The sequence below is a fragment of the Phocoena sinus genome, chromosome 2 (assembly GCF_008692025.1).
Source record: "Phocoena sinus isolate mPhoSin1 chromosome 2, mPhoSin1.pri, whole genome shotgun sequence".
Lineage (NCBI taxonomy): Eukaryota > Metazoa > Chordata > Mammalia > Artiodactyla > Phocoenidae > Phocoena > Phocoena sinus.
The window spans coordinates 15,072,517-15,092,486 of NC_045764.1; the positions used below are offsets into that span (position 1 = coordinate 15,072,517).

A 19,970-nucleotide genomic window follows, 5' to 3' on the forward strand; every position below is an offset into this window, starting at 1 on the left:
GGCAACCTGACACTTACATGCATTCAGGAAATTTCAATTCTTTCGAGTCAAATAAGTGTGCTTCCTCAGGATTATCTGAGCCTTCCCTTTGCACAGCTTTCTGCTTCTGCAACCACAGATGGATGCCTCTGAAAGTTTAAGATTCCCCTAAGATGGAAATGCTTCATTAAAAAAATCGACACCAGCTTTTACATTCATAGAAAATATAGTAAAAGAACTGTTCAGTATCAGGTGGTACTTTTCTTTCTTCTGAAAAATGTCACAAATCTGTATGACCACATTCTTCTCATCTGTAAGTACTGTCTTCCACGAGTTCACTGAGCAGAACAGTGGCCTGAAGAAAGAATCAGCACAGCAGTATTCTGCAAATTTTCATTATTTCTGTGAAATGGGATGATGTGTCTTATTACTACCCTACATTTATATTCAGTACTGTTATTGTCAGATCTCTGAAACTGAGAAAGCGTATCTACGCTTGAGACACATGAGCAGTAGGATTTCATTATCTAAGAATATTCTGATGTATCCTCCGTACTGCAAACATACCATGGAGATTATGCCCACGTGGGACATTATGAAATTTGCCTTTGCTTTGTAAAATATCTCAAAGTAACAGCATTCTCTTTTAGATGAAGGATTTTCCAGTGACTTCTTTCCTGTCAAATAGAATACCTAGTTATGAACTGCAATAAAAGATTAGAACACACACGATAACCTGTGTGCGGCAACTGGCAACTGGTAGCTTTTTAAAGAAATATATTATAGAATTTGTGACAATATGATACAGATACAACTGGCAGTGTGCCACAGCAGACGATCAAAAAAAAGAGTTTTTACATGTGCATTGAAGTGGAAACACAGTGGATCTGTAGCTTTTAGCTACTTCTGTTGCACATATTTGCTAACCATTTTCCACTGTACTTTCCTCAGATATGAACTTTAATGCGATCATAGGTGATACAATTGTTAGATATGCCTGCAAGTTTTATTTGGTACAAGAATGAGAAATCCACAAGATATGTTGTTGGTAGGCACTGCAATTTAATCTAAGATTTTTCAGAAATCTATACCCTCAAAACTAAGAGCTAAATCTGCTCTGTGCTCTAACTCCTTGCAATGCAAAGTGTCGCCTGTAGTTTAGCCACACCTGCATCACCGGAGGCGTGCTGCTCTAGCTCACAATGTCTGAGTCAGTTTGGATCATGGAGCTACACTTATATGATCCATAAACCTCATTTTTAATCTTCCCTTCTTCAAGTTATCCAGGTACTTTTGAATCGAAGCCAAAAAAATAAAAATCACACTTGACAATCCTTTTCAGAAACATTTTCATTGTCCCAAGAGAGGGAATATGAAGTTCCAAATGCTGCATGTGAAAAAGTGGGAAAAAAAACACACATTTGGTTCCATGTGTTAGAAAGGACTGATTTCTGTAAAGTGAAGAACTGTAAGTTACCGACAGCATCACACAGGCATAAGCTGAGGAAACTGAGCTTTATGAAGACGAGTAATTCTCACCAAACACTGCTCAGTCCCTCTCCATCCCATAGGGCGCCCTTGATGCTGCAAGAGCTCCACCCCAGAAAATGGAAGGGCAGCCAGCAGCGAGGTGGAGATCCACGTGCTGCTCGTCCATGCATGTGTCCCTGCGGTCATGGAATTCACTGAAGGCTGCTCAAGCATGGCCAAGTCATGAATGGAATTCAATCTAACCTGAAAGTCCCTGAAGCCCTTATATTCCCAAAGTAATTACAAAAAGCATGCTAGTGACTGCTTTTAATACCTACTAATCAGGGGGAAGTACTCTTCTTTTTTTTTTTTTGCGGTACGTGGGCCTCCCACTGTTTTGGTCTCTCCCGTTGAGGAGCACAGGCTCCGGACGCGCAGGCTCAGTGGCCATGGCTCACGGGCCCAGCCGCTCTGCGGCATGTGGGATCTTCCCGGACCGGGGCACGAACCCATGTCCCCTGCATTGGCAGGCGGACTCTTGGACTCTCAACCACTGCGCCACCAGGGAAGCCCAGTACTCTTCTTTTGACTTGTCCAAGTGGTTATACATCCACATGAACAGAGGAGGTACAAGAATAAAGGTCTCATGTAAAATAAAATGCAGATCGACAGTGGCACTTGCCAAATGTTGAGTCCCCACTTATTCATCAGGAAATACAAACTGTTTCAAAACATCTTTATATCTTCACGAAAAGAATATGAAAAAAAGAAAACAATGACAACAGCAATGAAACTTCAATTGGAAGATTCTTTAACTGGGATACTAAGTTTTACAATCCCTCCATTATCTGTTCTTGTGCAGAGCCAGAAAAAATACTGTCAAGTACCAAGTTAAGAAAATAACAGCTTTTGTTTATTTCAGAGTGAATTTGTGCCAAAATAGTAAATATGCTATTGTCTTTTGTTTTTGTCTTTGTTCAGTGAAAGTGGGATACAAAGTCTAGACAATGGCAGAAGTTGGGGAGAACATGCACAGGGATGCCATTCTGGGTGGTTTAAGTCTCACTGGGATACAAATTATTTTAACAGCCACTGCTACAATCAGGGCTCTCAGGCCAAATAATTCTGATTCCTGACATCGACTCTGGAAGCTTCCAAAAGGCAAAAGCATACACAGTCGTTCATGCTCATTGCTTATATTAAGCAACATAAATCAAAATGCTATTCCTAAAACATAAGAAAGATCTTGTCATGATGCCCAGCACAGAGCAATCCCTCTATAACCATTTGATTCCTTTCTTTCTTATTTCCATTTAACTCAATCGGGCAAAAGTATTTTCCCCAAAAGAGATGCAACAGTTTTCAAAAATACTATTTCAAGGGCCAGGATAAGTAAACTTTACAGAGAAGCTTCTGATGTAGGCTTTTGCTTCCAGAACTAGTGGTGGTGCCGAGGGGTGACTTATGGGACTTTAGATCCCCAATAATCTCCATCAATCCCCAGCACCCCATAAAAATAAACTCAAAATAAAAGCAGTCCTCTTGTTATGAAATCTAGCTTCAAGACGAGTCCCCTTTCAGCCAGACTGAAACCCTGAAGTTACTCTATCGATATTCAGGTGCTACAGTTATCCAAAATCATTACATCATCAAACAGCCATTTATTTTTCCTTCTATTAGAGGAAGCAAAGCCAAGTAGTAAGGCTAAATCTTGAGAGCTGGGCAGTCCTGGGTTTGAATGCCAGCCCTTTACTCATTAATGAGAGACCTTAGGAAAAATACTCAACCTAAAACTGAAAGTACCCTCATGTTAATCACTGAGATTAGCCGGTGAAACTGGGGATGCATATCTCAGCAGGCTGATGTAGGGACCAGATAAGATGATGACCATACAGCACCTGGCAGGTCTTAGCACCAAGTGAGTGCTCAGTGAATAGCTCCCTGCATCATCCTTCCTCCTTTTTACTCATTCAAAATCTCTGACATTACGTGGTCTCCCGAAGAAAAAGAGAAAAACTGGCTGAATAACAAAATCATGGCTATACTAACAACTAGAATTGTACTGATACTTTGGGGAGTGTTAATATATCCCTGAGCAAAAGGATTTTCTATTTTACAAATGATTAGAAAAATTCAGCACCCTGCACGGAGATCACAGAGTTCTAGGAGTCTGTGTTCTCTCCCTTTAATCTCAATAGGTTACTAGTTCTGGGCAAAGAGGAAACATCTCTGCTTCTGTTCAGCTCTCCTTTCTTTATGCTGCACCCTGGCTCAAGAGCAGCCCAGGGAGGAACTGTGTTGCCTACCCTGAGTTGTTACCACGACATTGTTGCCAAAATAGCAGGTACTCTGCAGGAGTCAGAAGAGCCTCTTACAGATATTATATGACTTCTGCTCCTGGCACATCCTCCGTTGTCTGTTAAGGGCCTGACGGGGGCAGTCAGGGACCACCAGAGTCACAAACTAACTAAGGCGATGGAGAGGGGTTTTGAAAATCTTCGGGCTCTCACATAAAGAGAATCCCAATGGCCTGTGCTTCATTTCTGAAGATTCCTCTCACCATGAGGGAACAAAATGATGCTTTGATACCATCTGCAGAACTATGTCATATCTGTTTCATGAAGTTGAGTTCTTTTCCTAAATAATGAGTATTTCAGGGCAGTAAAAAGAATGCTGCCTGGTCCTTTAAAATAGAAACCTGTTACCTGGGACATAGTAGGAACTAAACCTTCAGATTGAGAGAATATACAAACGGACAATGTCCAGACCATGGATAACAACAGAACTCTGACCCCAACCTCTAGAGCAACCAGTCCAGGGAGCCAAAACACAATCCTGGCAGCCATCGGCCCAGAAGGGCCAGGACTTGATTAAAAGCTGATGGTTTCTCTATTTTTTGTCCCGATGCCCAACTCTGGACCAACCACAGAAAGCCATGTATGTTCCCCAATCACATGAGATGCTCGGCTTCTGATGAGCCTACCTCCAGCTTCTCCGAGCCAACAACCTCTAACCAGAGCACACCTGGAGCCTTCTCTTTTTTTAACGGAAAAACTTTCCCACTCCCCTGCCTGCTTTTGAGTCTCTGCCAAAGGCAAGTGATAGAGGCTCACTCCATTGCTACAACAAACTGAATAAATAGCTTCTGTTCTCACTTGAATGGTTTTTGCTTAGTTCCATAAGATTCACTTGTTTGTGTCTGTTATATCTAGTATACTAACAAGATCATATTTTAGGATTTGCAATGCTAAGGACTATGGAAACTTAAGCAATGCAATACCACCCTTGAGGCCTCTGGGCAACCCCAAAATCTGCCTAGAATGTGCCTTCAGCAGCCTTCCCTACTCGCCAAACCCACCTCCAACCGTCCTTCTCTTTCCCATTTGTGGCTCCAATTATCACAAAGAATTATGTAAAGTAATAGAGTGACCAACCATCAGTTTGCCCAGAACTGCCCCATTTTAGGCACTGAAAGTTCTACATCCCAGGAAACCCCTCAGTCCCAGGTAAACTGGGACAGTTGGTCACCATGCAAGACTCCTCATAATGCCATGCCGTTCTAAGACTCAGCCTTTGCAGATGTAATTCGTTCTGCCAGCAATCTTCTCTTTTACCATCGACAAATTATCAACCTGGTGAGCTCCTCTCAATCTGCCGAGCCCGAGCCTAAGTGCCCACTCCTAGGCCTCTTTGACAACAGCCCATCCCCTAATCCCAAGCAGATGATCATCCCCTCCTCTACGCCACACTGGTGTATACTTTTGCGCATATCACACGGCATAGGGATGAGTTGGTTACGGCGTTTAGACTTTCTGACCCTGTTACACAATCATCTCCTTGCAGGCAGGAGATGGACTGTATTTCCCTTTGTGTCTCCTCACTGATGTCATCATAGCAAGCCCATGTTTGTCTGTTTCCTGAGTAAGTGCATTTGTGGGTGATTAAATGGCCTAGCTATTATTTATTTTATTTATTTAACATAATTATAATTACTTATTGAATTCCTGAATATTAACAAATTAATTATTTATTAATGAATTAAATTGATTCTCTACAAAAAAGTCCATAAGTTCCAGATTGAGCCGAAGGGACAGCTTATAAATATTGATACATATGGGGAAGTTGGGTGCCTTGTAAGAAATATACTTATTAATTCATTTCAATTACCCAGATCATTGACCTACCTCAATCTGGGTGGTGTTGTCCTGCCCGTCGTCCAGGAGCAGGTCCGTGAAGCCTCTGGGCTCTGGGGAGTCTTGGCCCAGGCTGGCTCGGTTTGAGTCTACCGCCTTGAGAGAATCCAAGTGCCTTTTCCACCGGTGGCTGAATGCATGGGAATCCACCTCCACCTCCTCTTCTGTTTGTGGGTAGGCCTGAGCAACCTGATAGTGCCAATCTGTTTGGAAAAAAAAAAACAAAACAACGATTTACCACCTGTTATGCATCATTTGCATGCTTTCTAATAGAGAAGAAAAATATTCTGCTAGTCGTAAGAAGAGGAAACTAACTCATAACAGTGAAATCTGTTTAACTGTAATATCTTTGAGTTGGTATGAATATCTCCGAGTAGAATGCAATGTTAGGACACACCGCGGTAAGTCGTGACAATGGTTAATGTGCACATCCAGAGAGTCCCTAAAACAGTTGTGCAGCCCTAAAGTAATACACTTTTATTCCCTTCCTTGCCCGTCCTTCACACACACCCTTCATAAACATTCTCTAGTTGTTCTGAGAAAACAAACTACAATCCAAACAAAGGAATGAAACTAAATGATTCCCAGCACATCTGAAAATACAAATCAGACATTAATAACTTGTGAGTTTATATTATTTCATGTGAGTTATGCTGGGCAGCAGAGAGAAAACAGAGCATTTGAATGGGTTAAATAATACATGGAATGGCCTTTGTGCAAACGTGCTAACCTGCCTTGTAGCTCACAAGTCAGACTTGGTTCATTGCCGAACTCATTTAATAAGCCACGTCCTCGGGAGGCATCACAAACGCTCTTGCTCATTTGAGCTGTTCTCACCTTGGAATCTTGTCAGGGTGGTAAAGGATGACAGTGATAGGCACTTAGAGAAATGGATGGGAAGGCAAGGAGATCAAATCACAAAGGTATTTTAAAGCCATCTGCAGGGACTGGCCTTGCTGACCCAGCTCATTCTGCTACTACAGGAGGGAAAATTAGATTTAATCATTACTCCTAGTCTTTCATTTCAGTGGGTCAGCAGGGGAAGGTGTTCCACAAGTATGGGAAATTCAGTGTCTGACCAAGAACAGTTCTCCTCTAGGCAACTATTACCAAAAGATACAAATTGACAAGCTTTATAACTGGCAGGATATGGGTTCAAAAAGCGCTAAGAGAGCAGTGATTTAATTACAGCTGTGAGGTTCCCATCAATACAAGAACGTTCCAAGAAACAAAAATGTATTTAATGAAGCTTATAATACCATTAAATCAGTTACTTAGAACTCTAATAACCAAGTTAAGGCTTCCACTACTAATCACATGCAAATGGTCTAAAATATCTCCCTTTGAACTGAGAAAGATGCTAATCATTCTTCTAGAGGGGCTATTCTTTGATTTCACCGTGAATTTAAATGATCTGCCACTGCCTAAAGCCTTATTGGATACAGTCTAGAGTGATGCACTACCACAGTGTTGGCAATCTAGACTTTTCCATGGGCTTGTAGAGTATTAGAGCTTAAAAGAGTCATGGAGATGGAAATGGCCAAAAATTCCACAGAAAGGAACCCTAGAGCCAGAAAACGTAGCGCTGTGCTCAATTCACAGAATAGCTAGTTGTAGGCTAGGAAAAAACCCAGGTACATAGAGGGTTCATCACAGTCCCCTCCCACCTTCCACACAGTAAATGTTCAATATGTATGTCTAATGAGTATTTTACAGAAAATGTTTCTTTTCTGTTTGTTTGTTATAAATTTATTTATTTTTGGCTGCATTGGGTCTTCGTTGCGGTGCGCGGGCTTCTCATTGCGATGGCTTCTCGTTGCGGAACACGGGCTCTAGGCATGCAGGCTTCAGTAGTTGTGGCATACGAGCTCAACAGTTGTGGCTCTGGGGTGCAGACTCAGTAGTTGTGGTGCACGGGCTTAGTCGCTCAGCAGCATGTGGGATCTTCCCAGACCAGTGCTCAAACCCGTGTCCCTTGCACTGGCTGGCAGATTCTTAACCACTGCACCACCAGGGAAGGCCCGAAAATTTTTCATTTTTAAGGTGTTGTCCCCACTGGACATTGAATAATGCTCAATAAATGTTTGTTGACCGACCAAATGAATGAATAAATTGTAGACAGTCTCTCTGGAGCAAAAATGATAGGACCAGGCACAATTAAGTACGGAAGGATTCAGGAGACCTGGGGTAGAATTCTTTCTGTTAGGTTTGCTGAATAGGGGATATTGCATGATTTACAAAACTCTCTGTGCTTTAGTTACCCTATATTTCAAATGGAAATGAAAATATCTTACCTGCAAAAGCAGACAGTTTTTCCTATGTGCCAGGTTCTAAGACTTATGATTCTAGGCAAAGCTACATAAAGCAATTTTATTTGCTTTATTTAGATATCCTGCCTCATTACCAAAAATATATGAGGCAGCTTACAACAAAAGTACACAGTAGGGCTTCCCTGGTGGCGCAGTGGTTGAGAGTCCGCCTGCCGATGCAGGGGACACGGGTTCATGCCCCGGTCCGGGAAGATCCCACATGCCGCGGAGCAACTGGGCCCGTGAGCCATGGCCGCTGAGCCTGTGCGTCCAGAGCCTGTGCTCTGCAACGGGAGAGGCCACAACAGTGAGAGGCCCGCGTAACGCAAAAAAAAAAAAAAGTACACAGTAAAGTTTTATAACAGCCAGATAAGGCCTCGTAGCACAACACTCAGATTAAACTTTAGAGCTGTGCATTCACCTTGCACTAGGGGTGGTGGCTATCTGAATACAATCATGTAGGAACAACTGAAAATCTATAGGATCCTCACTAGAATGTCAGTGCAGATACGAAAGATAGCAAATATCATGTAGTCAATGGATTAAACAGTCCTAGATATAAAAATATTATTTTAAAAAAATCACAGAAAGGGAAAGTCTCCAGCCAGAGGTTTCTCAGTTCTTTATAATGTAAATCAGAAAAAAAAAAAAACACCAAAATCTCCAAAGAAGTAGTCTTTATTAAAACCTTCAACTGTTGGTTTCTTTAAAATAGATGTTATCATTGGATATTAATTGCCTGATATTAATTTGACCATTATCCTTTTAGATTTTTATAACACAGGATAAAACATAGTACTTTTCATGATGCCTGTTAGGCCAGTAACATAACACTAGCCCCTGTGGCCCTGGCACAGAGCACAGAGTAGACGAAGCAACTAACACTGGAGGAGCTGTCTGCAGAGGAAGTCTAGTTCTTGTCTTTGATTTCCCTTTCTCATTTTCTCCCTGCCTTCTTACCCTAAGAAGGAGCTTCAAAACTTAGGGAGGATAAAGTCCATACTCCCCACTGCTAAACTAATTAAACAAGGAGGCCATCAGCCTGAGGTGGCTCTAAAACCTTAGCAGCCTACATAAGTAAACCCAAACCTGAGCCTGCACCTGCCTCAAGGTTAAGAAATCAAAACCTAAGAACAGGGCTTTCCTGGTGGCGCAGCGCTTGAGAGTCCGCCTACCGGTGCAGGGGACGCGGGTTCGTGCCCCGGTCCAGGAGGATCCCACATGTTGCGGAGCGGCTGGGCCCGTGAGCCATGGCCGCTGAGCCTGCGCGTCCGGAGCCTGTGCTATACAACGGGAGAGGCCACAACAGTGAGAGGCCCGCGTACCGAAAAAAAAAACAAACAGAAAAAACCTAAGAACAACCAGTCACAAACTTACACCTAGACTTTTCTGAATCAGGCAAACACTTAAGCTACAGCCAATCAAATAATTTCCTTGTTTTCTTCTGCCTTTTCTCCATAAAATCTCTCCCCTCGTTGGGGTTCTCGGAGTGTTCCTAACCACTTCTGGTTTGTGCTGCCCCACTGAAATTGATTTTCAGTCAGGTAAACTCTTAAAATGTTGAATGTGCCTCAGTTTATCTTTTAACACCACTTAAGTTGAAATTTGGGAAGTCTGATTAGTGTGTTTAGTTTTGTGTTAGTTTTAGTGTGTTAGTTAGATTAGTTTTTGTGATGAACATTCCAACTCATTTTTAGCTAGATTATTGGGGAAGGTGAATTTAACAGACAGGTAGGCCTCCCATACAAAACAAGCGTAAATGCTTCCTTCCTCTAGCATTTACAAGGGTAAGTCCCCAGACAGCTGTGGGTTTTGGTGTTTGTTTTTCACTTTCTGGCAGTGTTTTATGATTTTTTTGCTTGCTTTACTGTTGTATTAATTGCTATTACAGCCGTTGATTAGTTTGTCTCCCTGATGGACATGCTTGCTCCTTCTAGAATTTACTACAGTAAACTTTGTAAACTGATTACTCAATCACTTGCTGGCTCTGACTGTAAAGAGTAAACAAAATCTAAGGAAGGAACTGAGGGTTTTCCAATGTGAAAATTTGTGAGCTTTAGTGCCTAGCCTCTGTGAATTTTCTTTGGGTTGCTGTTTTATAACTAATTCTTTTTCTCCGGTTAGGTTATGAATAAGCAAGACGACCCAATCATGCATAGAGGAAACATTCCTATTTGCTCATAATTCAGTAGTACATGGTTCATCAAGACTAAAGTATGAAATTGGCTTCGATTTTTAACCCATTTCAGAATGATTTTTAGAGAAGATAAAACAAGTCAAAAATGGATGTTTCCAGAAATAAAGACTGAGAAAAACTGGCAAAACCACAGCCTTGTTATCTACATTGTAAATTACTCCTATGCACTTCATGGGCTTTCTAACTCACAAAAATATTTCAAATTATCCTTTAAATCACCACCAAAACAAATCATTCAGAAGAAAGATGAAGGGATATATGTAATATAATTTTTCCCTTCCCAGCAGTAGTGAAAACAAAAGCAATAGGAGGGATCTTAATAGTCTGGTTGCACAGACTGTCTGCTTTCTGTCCACTGTGTGTTAATTAAACCACTGATGGAAAACCGTCAAAGAGAATTTTCGCCAACATGTTTTGCTATAGTTGTTAATCACATAGCTCATGGAAACATTAAATACATCTAAGGACTTCCATTTGGATATAAGGGGAGAAAGCAAAAAGACATATTTTTGTATATTTAATATATAAATTGACCTTAACACATCCTTGAGATACTTTATTTGATAAAAATAGCAGATAAAGTATTACTGAAGAAGGTATTTCATTACATTTCAAATAGACCATCATTATGAAACCCAATAATGTCTAGTTAATCTGAGAGTAAAATAAGAAACTCACGTACATCTTCATATTATTCTTTGCAAACCTTGCAAGTCTCTTTTGTGCTATCATCTACTATAAAATAAAATCATTTAAAATAAAAACAAAAGGGAAGAAAGCTGTTCTGGGTTGGATGTGTTTATATTTGTGTCTTATCCTAATGATTTTATTTAAATACCTTACATTTAGCTAATAGTCGAATGCATCTTTAACTGTATTTCTTGAGTCCTGCATACAAGCCGTACATACAATATATGTCGAATGACCAAGGAGTAACCACATAAATTGACATGCATCTTGTGTAATGAGGATCCATTATGACTGCACCTTTTGACATGCACTTTGGTCTGCACTTCACAAATGAACCAAATCATTCTTGTGGATCCTCTGCAAAAACGTTAAGATTTTTTACTGCAAACAGATTTACTGGCTAGATTCATCTGACAATACATAAAATTATTCAGCTAAGGTAGACTGCCATATGGCTTCACATCTCAGTTCATTACGGAAATGAAGAGGAAATTCCACACAAATGGTTATATTCTTGGTTCTGTCCAATAATGAACTGTCTATGTAGTGGACTTGGAGGTTTTGACTGATAGCATTACAGAGTAAGATACCTACAGAAGAGAAAGCAGACAGAATGTTTTGTCGAGAGACATTAAAGGGTTTGAGAGGGACCTGGACATCATTTTCTTGTTAAGCTTCCCACATGATTCTTTGTGTCCCCCTGGTTGAGGACCACTGCACCATGCTCTAGCCCTACCACAGGTCATGTCTTCACCATCTCTTGCCTCCCACCTGGTGTTACTTTCTTCAAACTCTACCTTCTCCAACCTTTTCTCCATCTGCCATCAGAGATACCTTTCAGATTTACTCACTTCTCTTTTCTGATTAAAACCTCTAAGGCTCCTTACCACCCAACAAAACTATAAAACACCTCATGCTCTTGTTCTAACCACCCTTCCCTGTCTCTGCCTCCCCCATCATGCTCTATGCTCCCACCACACAGAATTTCTCAATCATCTCTTTACCTGCAGTGAATACCTTTGCATGGCAGAAAGCCCTTCCTCACTCCAGGGCTTTGGGAAATCTCACAACTCCTTCAAGATCCAGTTCAAATATTGTCTCGGTAAATGGAGCTTCCCTTGACTCCTCCAGGCAGGGCTAATTGAGTTTTCTTCTGTAATCCAATAACCCTTTTCACCTGACTCTTTAAACACTCTTCCAACAATCCCCACTTCAGTGTGAGATTGTGCAGAAAAGAGTTAACACAGCAGGCCTGAGACTGCTATCCTTAGAAAATCTTGTTTGCAAGGATGGCCCTTGGCTGGTGCCTGGGAACTAAGATTTGGGGAGGGTTCCCACCATCCCCTAACAGATAACAGTGGCTCACTGTGGCTATACTGCCTGGGCAAAGAATACTGTTTATGCTGACAACCTGCCTTCCTTTTGGGAGTCTGGAATTTTGGTACACGGTAGATAGAAGGTGGTTATGTGAACAGTTCCCAATAAAAAGCTTGGGCGCTGAGTTTCTAATGAACTTCCCTGGTTGACAGTATTTCACATGTGTTGTCACAACTGGTTGCTGGTGGAAGTAAATGCTTCCTCTGCGCTCCCACTGGAGAGCACTCTTGGAAACCTGCCCTGCTTTCCCCAGACATTAAAAATGCCCCAAGCGCCTCTTCCTTTTATGAATTTTGTTTGTATCCTTTTGCTGTAACAAATCACAGCTGAGTCTTATGATTCGTCCTATCATATGACCAAACCTGAGGGCGGCCTTGGAGACTCCTGACACAGAGATGTTTCAGAACAGGACTGCTATCTTATTTATATTTTTTGTCCCATCAGTACAAACATGGATATTGAAATATAATAAATATCCAAAGTTTTCTGAAAAGCGAATGAATGAACGAGTAAACAAATGACTGGCCAGGTTGCCGCTCATCTGAGACAGCATCTTAAAGGATTATGTATGCGATCTGCTGTCCAGCTTCTTAAGATTTTAACCATGTTTCTTGCTCAGTCAGATAAAAGGATGGAAGAAGGCAAAAACTATGGGAAAACAAATCTATAACAGCTTCTCCTTATCGGATTGACTCAACAAGAGCTCACTGGCCAGTTGGGTGATGTTCAGTAACACTCGTGGTTGCAGTTCTTTCCGGTTCATGAACTCAGTAAGAAACAGAACACATGTCTTTGAAGAATGTGGGCATGGCCAGTGAGACTGAAAAGCTATGAAGTAGTTGAAAACAAGGACATTTTAAGTGAAAAGTGGAAAACAAGTGGAGGGCTACTCTAGAAGTTTGAAGCATAAGAGTCCAGGCTCTGAGGCGCAGAGCAGGAGAATCATAAAGGCCTAAGGCCGAGATATAAGTGGCCTGCATACCCCTTACTCTCCGCCCTTCCCCTTCTCTGACTTCTGAGTCATTGCAGGGTTCTTGGTCACTGTACAGTGTTTTCCTGGTGAAGAACAGTAGCCAGTTCAAGAAAAAGTACACAGGAAATGAAAGGGAATGGGAAAATGTAACCAAACACTCAATCCAAAATATGCACAAAACCAGTTACACGTTAAAATTGTAACAGTTTTCTAATCTTACTATTAAATAAAATAATAAGCAGACATTTTAATTTTGTATATAAAATGGTTAATTATCCTATGGAAAACATGATTAGCCTTATGAGCAAATGTTAATATTTAAGACAATTTTAAGGTATTGTTGCATATTTACTAAAATATTAAAAATAAAGAGAAAGAATAAAACTGTGTTAACAGTTATAAAGCAGAAGTGTTCTATGCATTGCTTCTAATAATGGGTTAATAATAGTAATATTACTAATAATAACTAACCTTCATTTAGGGTTGGTAGAATGTCAGGCACTGTTCTAAACATTTGCAAACATTAATGTATTTGGCATGGATCAATACTATTATTAACCCCATTTTACATATGAGGAAATTGATGTATATGATATGGTAAGTGATACACTAGGAAGGTAACCAGAGCTTGATCCATAGGCTTGGTTTTGACTATCATCTAATCTACCTATGATTCATCTTTCAGGGATCAAATTAGCAATGTATCAGAAAGCCTAATGATACGACACAAAGAAACAATCTAAAAGGAAAATAAATAAGACAGAATGCGCTATTTAAAACGGCAAAAATTTGTAAATAATCCAGCATGTGAAAACAAATAAGGAATAAAATACCCCATCAAGTTGACTGCAAATGCGAGGAAACAAAACACAGCCAATGTAAAAACATAGCAGAAAATAATAGCACATTAATATTGATTATATTTTTTAATTATATCTTGAAATGTTGGGAAGTACTCTAAAATAAATAATTAATCTTGTTAATTGGGCATTTTCTATTAACTGCCTAGTAGAAATTTAAAAGAAAAACTGAATTCCTTCAAGTAGACGCAAGCATTTGTTTTACCATGACGACAATCTCCCGTTTTATAATAAAAGATGATTGTCAGAGAACTCAGGCCATCCACTGATTTTTCAGATAAATCTGACAGATTTGGAGAATAAACTTATTTCCATGTTAGCCATAGTCTACAAATAATCTACAAACAGTGAAAATAGCATTTAATTAAATCTGAGTCTTTTAATAAGGTTCTTAGGATTTTCTGCAGAAAACATAGCACCATGAACCCAGAAAGCACATGGAATTTTTAGGTATGTGACCTCCTGCTGTGTGTGAAATAAGAGGGGGCAGCTTTACATAGCTTTTATAGTCCCTCCCAGCTTATAAAATCTACCATCTACTTGCTAGCTAAATATCTTGTTAACATATTTTAGGCTATTTGGGATCATGTATTAAGTATTCTACATTTGTTTTCAGATTTACTATTTAATTTGTGAAAATCCATGTATCATGAACTTTAGAGTCTCCATAGCTCAATAAAAAAGTGAAACTATTTGGTAAAATACCTTAACATTTCTCTTTATCATTAGCCATCCTCAACTACCCTTGTTTCCTGTATTCAGAATGGCTGATTTTAAAATATGGGCTCTGCACTAAAAGCTAAGTCCAGTGCATGAAAAGTGTGACTCTGACAGCCAAGGGAAATGGAAAATTCTGTAAACAAGGACCAGTCACGGCCAACAGCCTCTAAGGAAAATTTAGTCTTCTGAGCCAGAACAGGCCAGATGGAATCAATGGTTATAATGGTGCCCCATGTCAAAGATGACGTCCAAATGCCTAGGGCCCAAGTCACTGAGGGCCTTCTATTAGATTATGGCTGCCAGATGTCTGATAGACTCAATCTCACTGTATATTGTAATCAGACCATATTCAGTTTGTGGGGTCAGATCCATAATGGCCCAATGCTGAGCCCAGGCTGACTTAGCCAATGACCACAGATGACAGACAACACATGTATTTCTATCAGATTATGTTTAACTTTTATCTGATTTAAATCATATAAATCATACCATTTATCAAAACAGCCCCAAATTTCTACAGGTTAAATGCCCTCCAGAGATTTGTGTGGAATTGGATAAGCAGCCAGTAACACCTATAATTTCCTCATCACAAAATTATCTCTACCGTTTAATGTTTTAGAAGGTTATGGTCCTAAGGCTATAGCTGCGTAGCCTCAGGCAATTCAGTCAACTACTCTGGGCCTGTTTCTTTATGAGAAGATGACTTTAGTTAGCAGAAGACACATCACATTCTTAGAATCAAAACCAGAAGTATTTTTCTGAAATGTGATTCTGAAGTACAATCTAAACAAATTATCAGATTAACTGCACCCACACTCCTTACTTCCCCCCCAAAATAATGAGCAATGCCTTTCACATAATCCAACAACTAAGGGATAAACACCTGGTTTGACAAGGTCTCTAGATCTGGCCTCAGTCCTATGGCCTGATCTGTTCCCATTATGACTAAACAGATAATATTAGCTGTTAACTGTTGAATATCATTCCTGGTTAAAGGTGAAAAATACAGCCACAAACTCTGTATTTTTGGGCTTCCTGCTGTTGCCAGGGTTGATAATGCAGGGTTAACAAAATATAGGCTTAAGATGCTCAACTTTGAGCACCACACAAACACAAAGGAAAGCCATTAAAGAATGTTAAGCAGAAAATTAAAACAATCCTATTTCAGTTTTATATAAATTTAAAAGGCCAGCAGGAAAAATGTCAATAGCAATTAATACTATGTATATCTATTCAATTTTTGATCTATAAAATGGCAATTGTATATAGTTTATCTTAATATATGCAAGTACATATCCTACATAATAAATTTTTTAAAAGATTAGTCCTCAAATTTAAAAAATGAGCAAATGCCATAAACAGATAATTCATAGCAAAGAAAATATAAATACTAATAAATGTATTAAAATATTTAACATTTTAAGAAGTCAGAGAAATACAATAAATTACAATTCTTTCATATACTACATTCACAAAGATTTATTGTAAAATTGTACTTGTCGATATTTGATAGACTAATTTCTTGAAGCTATTATTAGAGAGTATTGTACCCTCTAATATTGGTAGGGAGATTCCAATTTTAATCGTAATTTCATATGTGCATATTTTCAATCAGTAGTAAAAGTCTTCTAGGATTTGATACTGTGGAAATATTCTTAGATGTGCAAAAAGATTTATGAAAAAGTATTAAAAACTGTATATAGTATTATTTGAATTGGGTAAAAGGAAAAACATACATATACACAAAATTTAAGAAGAGAAAGAAATACATTATAGTATTACTAGTGGTTTTCTCTGTGTCATGCAAGTTGGAAGCAACCAGTTTTATTCGGTTTGTTCTTTGGACATATCTTTATTTTACACATTTTCTACAATGTGTTACTTCTATAGCAAAGGAAAAAAGCCCCAAGTCTCTACTGTTTGAAAGTCAAGTTCAAATAGTCTGACTTGGTGAAGGCTTTCATCATCACCAATAGATAATTTTTCTATGCAGAGTTATTTTAATGGGAACTCATAAAACTTTAATCAAACCCATTGCTGTGTTCTTCTCATTATAGTGTAATTATTGATTAAATGCCATTCCTTCACAAACTACCATGAACTTAGCCAGGGGAGGTGTCATGTCTCTATTCATCTTTGTGCTCCTTTTTGTTATTATAATAAACGTTCACTAAAACTGCCCAGGCTGTACAGTCTGTTTCCTTAAGCTACGTCATGATATAGTTGGGGTGGTGACATGGCGTTTTCCATCATGGCTGCTCTTGCTTAAGACAATCTCAGTTTTCGGCTTAAAATTCTTAGCCTTATATACTTAGTTATGTTGGGTTATTTCTTGAGAAAATTAGAAGCAGCCCTACCAATTTCTGTGCAATTTCCTATATTTTTTATCACCCTTTTCATCAAGTAAAAGATCTGTGTTACAACATTCTAACTTCAAAGTCCTTTAAAATGTTCACAGAGATTAATACAGCAAAACAAAGTGATTTTCCCCCAAGTTATTCTACTTCTTACATTTGATTCATACATTTAATGCAATATGTCTTCACACGATCTTAGAACAACAAAGCAATGGGCAAAACTACTCAGCTTTGATATCTCCAAATAACTATACAAAAAAAAGCTCTATGAAAAAAATCACAGGAAAGATGTTTCTGAATATCAAAGGTATTGTGAAATAAGGATTCATAAATAATATATTAGTTACAGCAAAAAGTATATAATTCTTTAAACAAAACTGACACGTTGTTATTTACATTTAAATAAGAAATACTTTATATACAAAGATGTGCTCACTTCATTAAGAAGCTCTTGAGTATTTACTAGCTGACAACTTGCATGATTCATTTACTTGCACAGTTCCCCTTAAGACTAACTCAAGATAGTATTAGGGGTGAAATACCTTGACACAGAAAAAAATATTTCTCTAAATAAAATCATTTGATTTTGAGTTAAAAAAAAAAGAAACAAACCATGTTCCAAATAGTTTTTTTCATAAGAATGGGAAACTTTAAGTCAAAAATTGGGAAAACGGGGTTTCCCTGGTGGCGCAGTGGTTGAGAGTCCGCCTGCCGATGCAGGGGACACGGGTTCGTGCCCCAGTCCCGGAAGATCCCACATGCTGCGGAGCGGCTGGGCCCGTGAGCCATGGCCGCTGAGCCTGCACGTCCTAATATTGGTAGGGAGAGGCCACAATAGTGAGAGGCCCGCGTACCGCAAAAAAAAAAAAAAAAAAAAATTGGGAAAATGATGAGAAATAGAAAGTGGAATATCAGTGTAAATTTAGTTAAGAAATTTTGGTGTTTTTACAAACTGTATTGTACTTTTAATACTATATTTTACTCCACTGAATTTACAATATTTTTTTCACTTTTTTGGAAAAGAGAAATACTTAAATTTGCATATCAACCACCATTCAAATAGCAGTTTTAAAATAAAAGTTCCCAAGAATTTCTAAAATTTTATGAATATCTGAATTCTGTAGTTAATTTCTTAAATAACATTCCCTAATTAAACTGCCTGATTGCATACATTTATGCTGATTACACAATTTAACTAACATTGTAAATAAACCACAATCAACAAAATTACATTAAAGAAGAAATTAAGACAGTAAAAACTGTACTAAAGTTAGATTTTAATTTCTGTGATGTATTCCTGAAATATACAAAATAACAGGTAAGGATTAAGCCACCAAAGTGAGATGGAAATCCAAAGTATCCTTTCAACCACGTACAGATTAGTAGAGCTCTGAAACTTTTAGAATCCAATTGCTTCATTTATCCTTGAATTACCTTTTCATAAATTTTTTTTGTCAAAAAAACAAATTCCAGATAAATTGAAAAAGTCTCTGCTTTAAGTACTTATTACACTATACATTTATCAAAAACCTCCCTTCTATGAGTGTGCCTACATGGCCCGGAAAAATATCTGAATTTCATAAAATAATTAAAAATCCAGGACATTCATTACTGGGCAACTGCAGCTTGCCAGGTTATTGCCAAAACTTATATTTTACGTATTTACTAATGCTCTAGACAATACTAAGACAGGAATTATTTCCATTATTTTACAAATAAGCAATATCTGAGGAACATGGATTTAAGATGCTCCAGTTCAAAAAGTCTATACATGATGGACTTTACACATTTCCTTATAGTAAGCATCTCTCCGTTTTATGAAAAAAATCATTATCAATATAAAAGAGTGAATAACCTAAAGGGCTTTAAACATTTTTAATTTAAGTACAGTTGACCCTTGAACAAGGTGGGGGTCTAAAATCTGAGTATAACTTGGAACCCTCCTTATCCACGGTTTCTCTGCAGCCACGCTTCCCCATCTGCGGATACAACCAGCCTCAGGTAGAGCAGTACGGTAGTATTTACTATCGAAAACAATCCACATGTAAGCGGACCCACGCAATTCAAACTCACGTTATTCAAAGGTCAGTTGTATTATCTTTCTTCTAATATGAAAACTTTGAAAATTAACTCGTTAAAAAGAAAATAGGGAAAAATGTAAATGTCCATTATTCTGTCCTAGGTGCAGGGGGCAGAGTTATCAACTTAGTGAATATCCTTTCTAGATATTTCTTTGAATGTCTGCACATGTCTGCATACAAAAAAGTAGTTGTGTGTATGTATGTGTGTGTGTGTCTGTATGTGTATAATTCGTTTATTTCAGCACTACACAATAAATATCTTTCCATGTAATTGACTATATACTGCATTTAATAAACAAATAGTATATATCATAAACTAATTAATCGTCAATTGTTGAACTTTTAAGTTCATTCTAGAGGCTAATTTTTTGTGAGCAGCCTCAATTCTTTTTCAGGAACAATTTATGCAAGAGGAATCTCTACTCTGTTGCACTCAAACTGCATCAGTCTACAAAATAACCAGCAGAACATGAAGACGGGTAGCCCATATTTTCATCAATCACTTAATGGTGTCTTTCAAAAAAATTTTTCACCTATTTGTTCAATGAAAAACGGACTCTCACTAGTTTAATTTACGTTTTTGATTCCTAGTGAGTCAACACTTTTTTATGCTAGTCCCATTTCTTGTTTCTTATTTTGATTATCCTATTCAAACCCCTTTTGTGGAATAGGTAACTCATTTTTTAAATTTAAAGGATTGTTTGGCTTAATAAAAACTCTATTTATAAACAATTTTCAGAAAATCATTTATTATATAAATCTGC

At 38.5% G+C, this 19,970-nt stretch overlaps 1 protein-coding gene across 1 annotated transcript in view; it reads right to left on the bottom strand.

Annotated features, from left to right (window-relative positions):
• Positions 1–19,970, bottom strand: part of PLXDC2 (plexin domain containing 2) — a 417,331-nt gene that overhangs the window by 244,397 nt on the left and 152,964 nt on the right. The window contains exon 3 of the mRNA XM_032622008.1: positions 5,634–5,845. Coding sequence (XP_032477899.1) covers positions 5,634–5,845 — 212 coding nt within the window. The remainder of the gene's footprint in view (positions 1–5,633; positions 5,846–19,970) is intronic.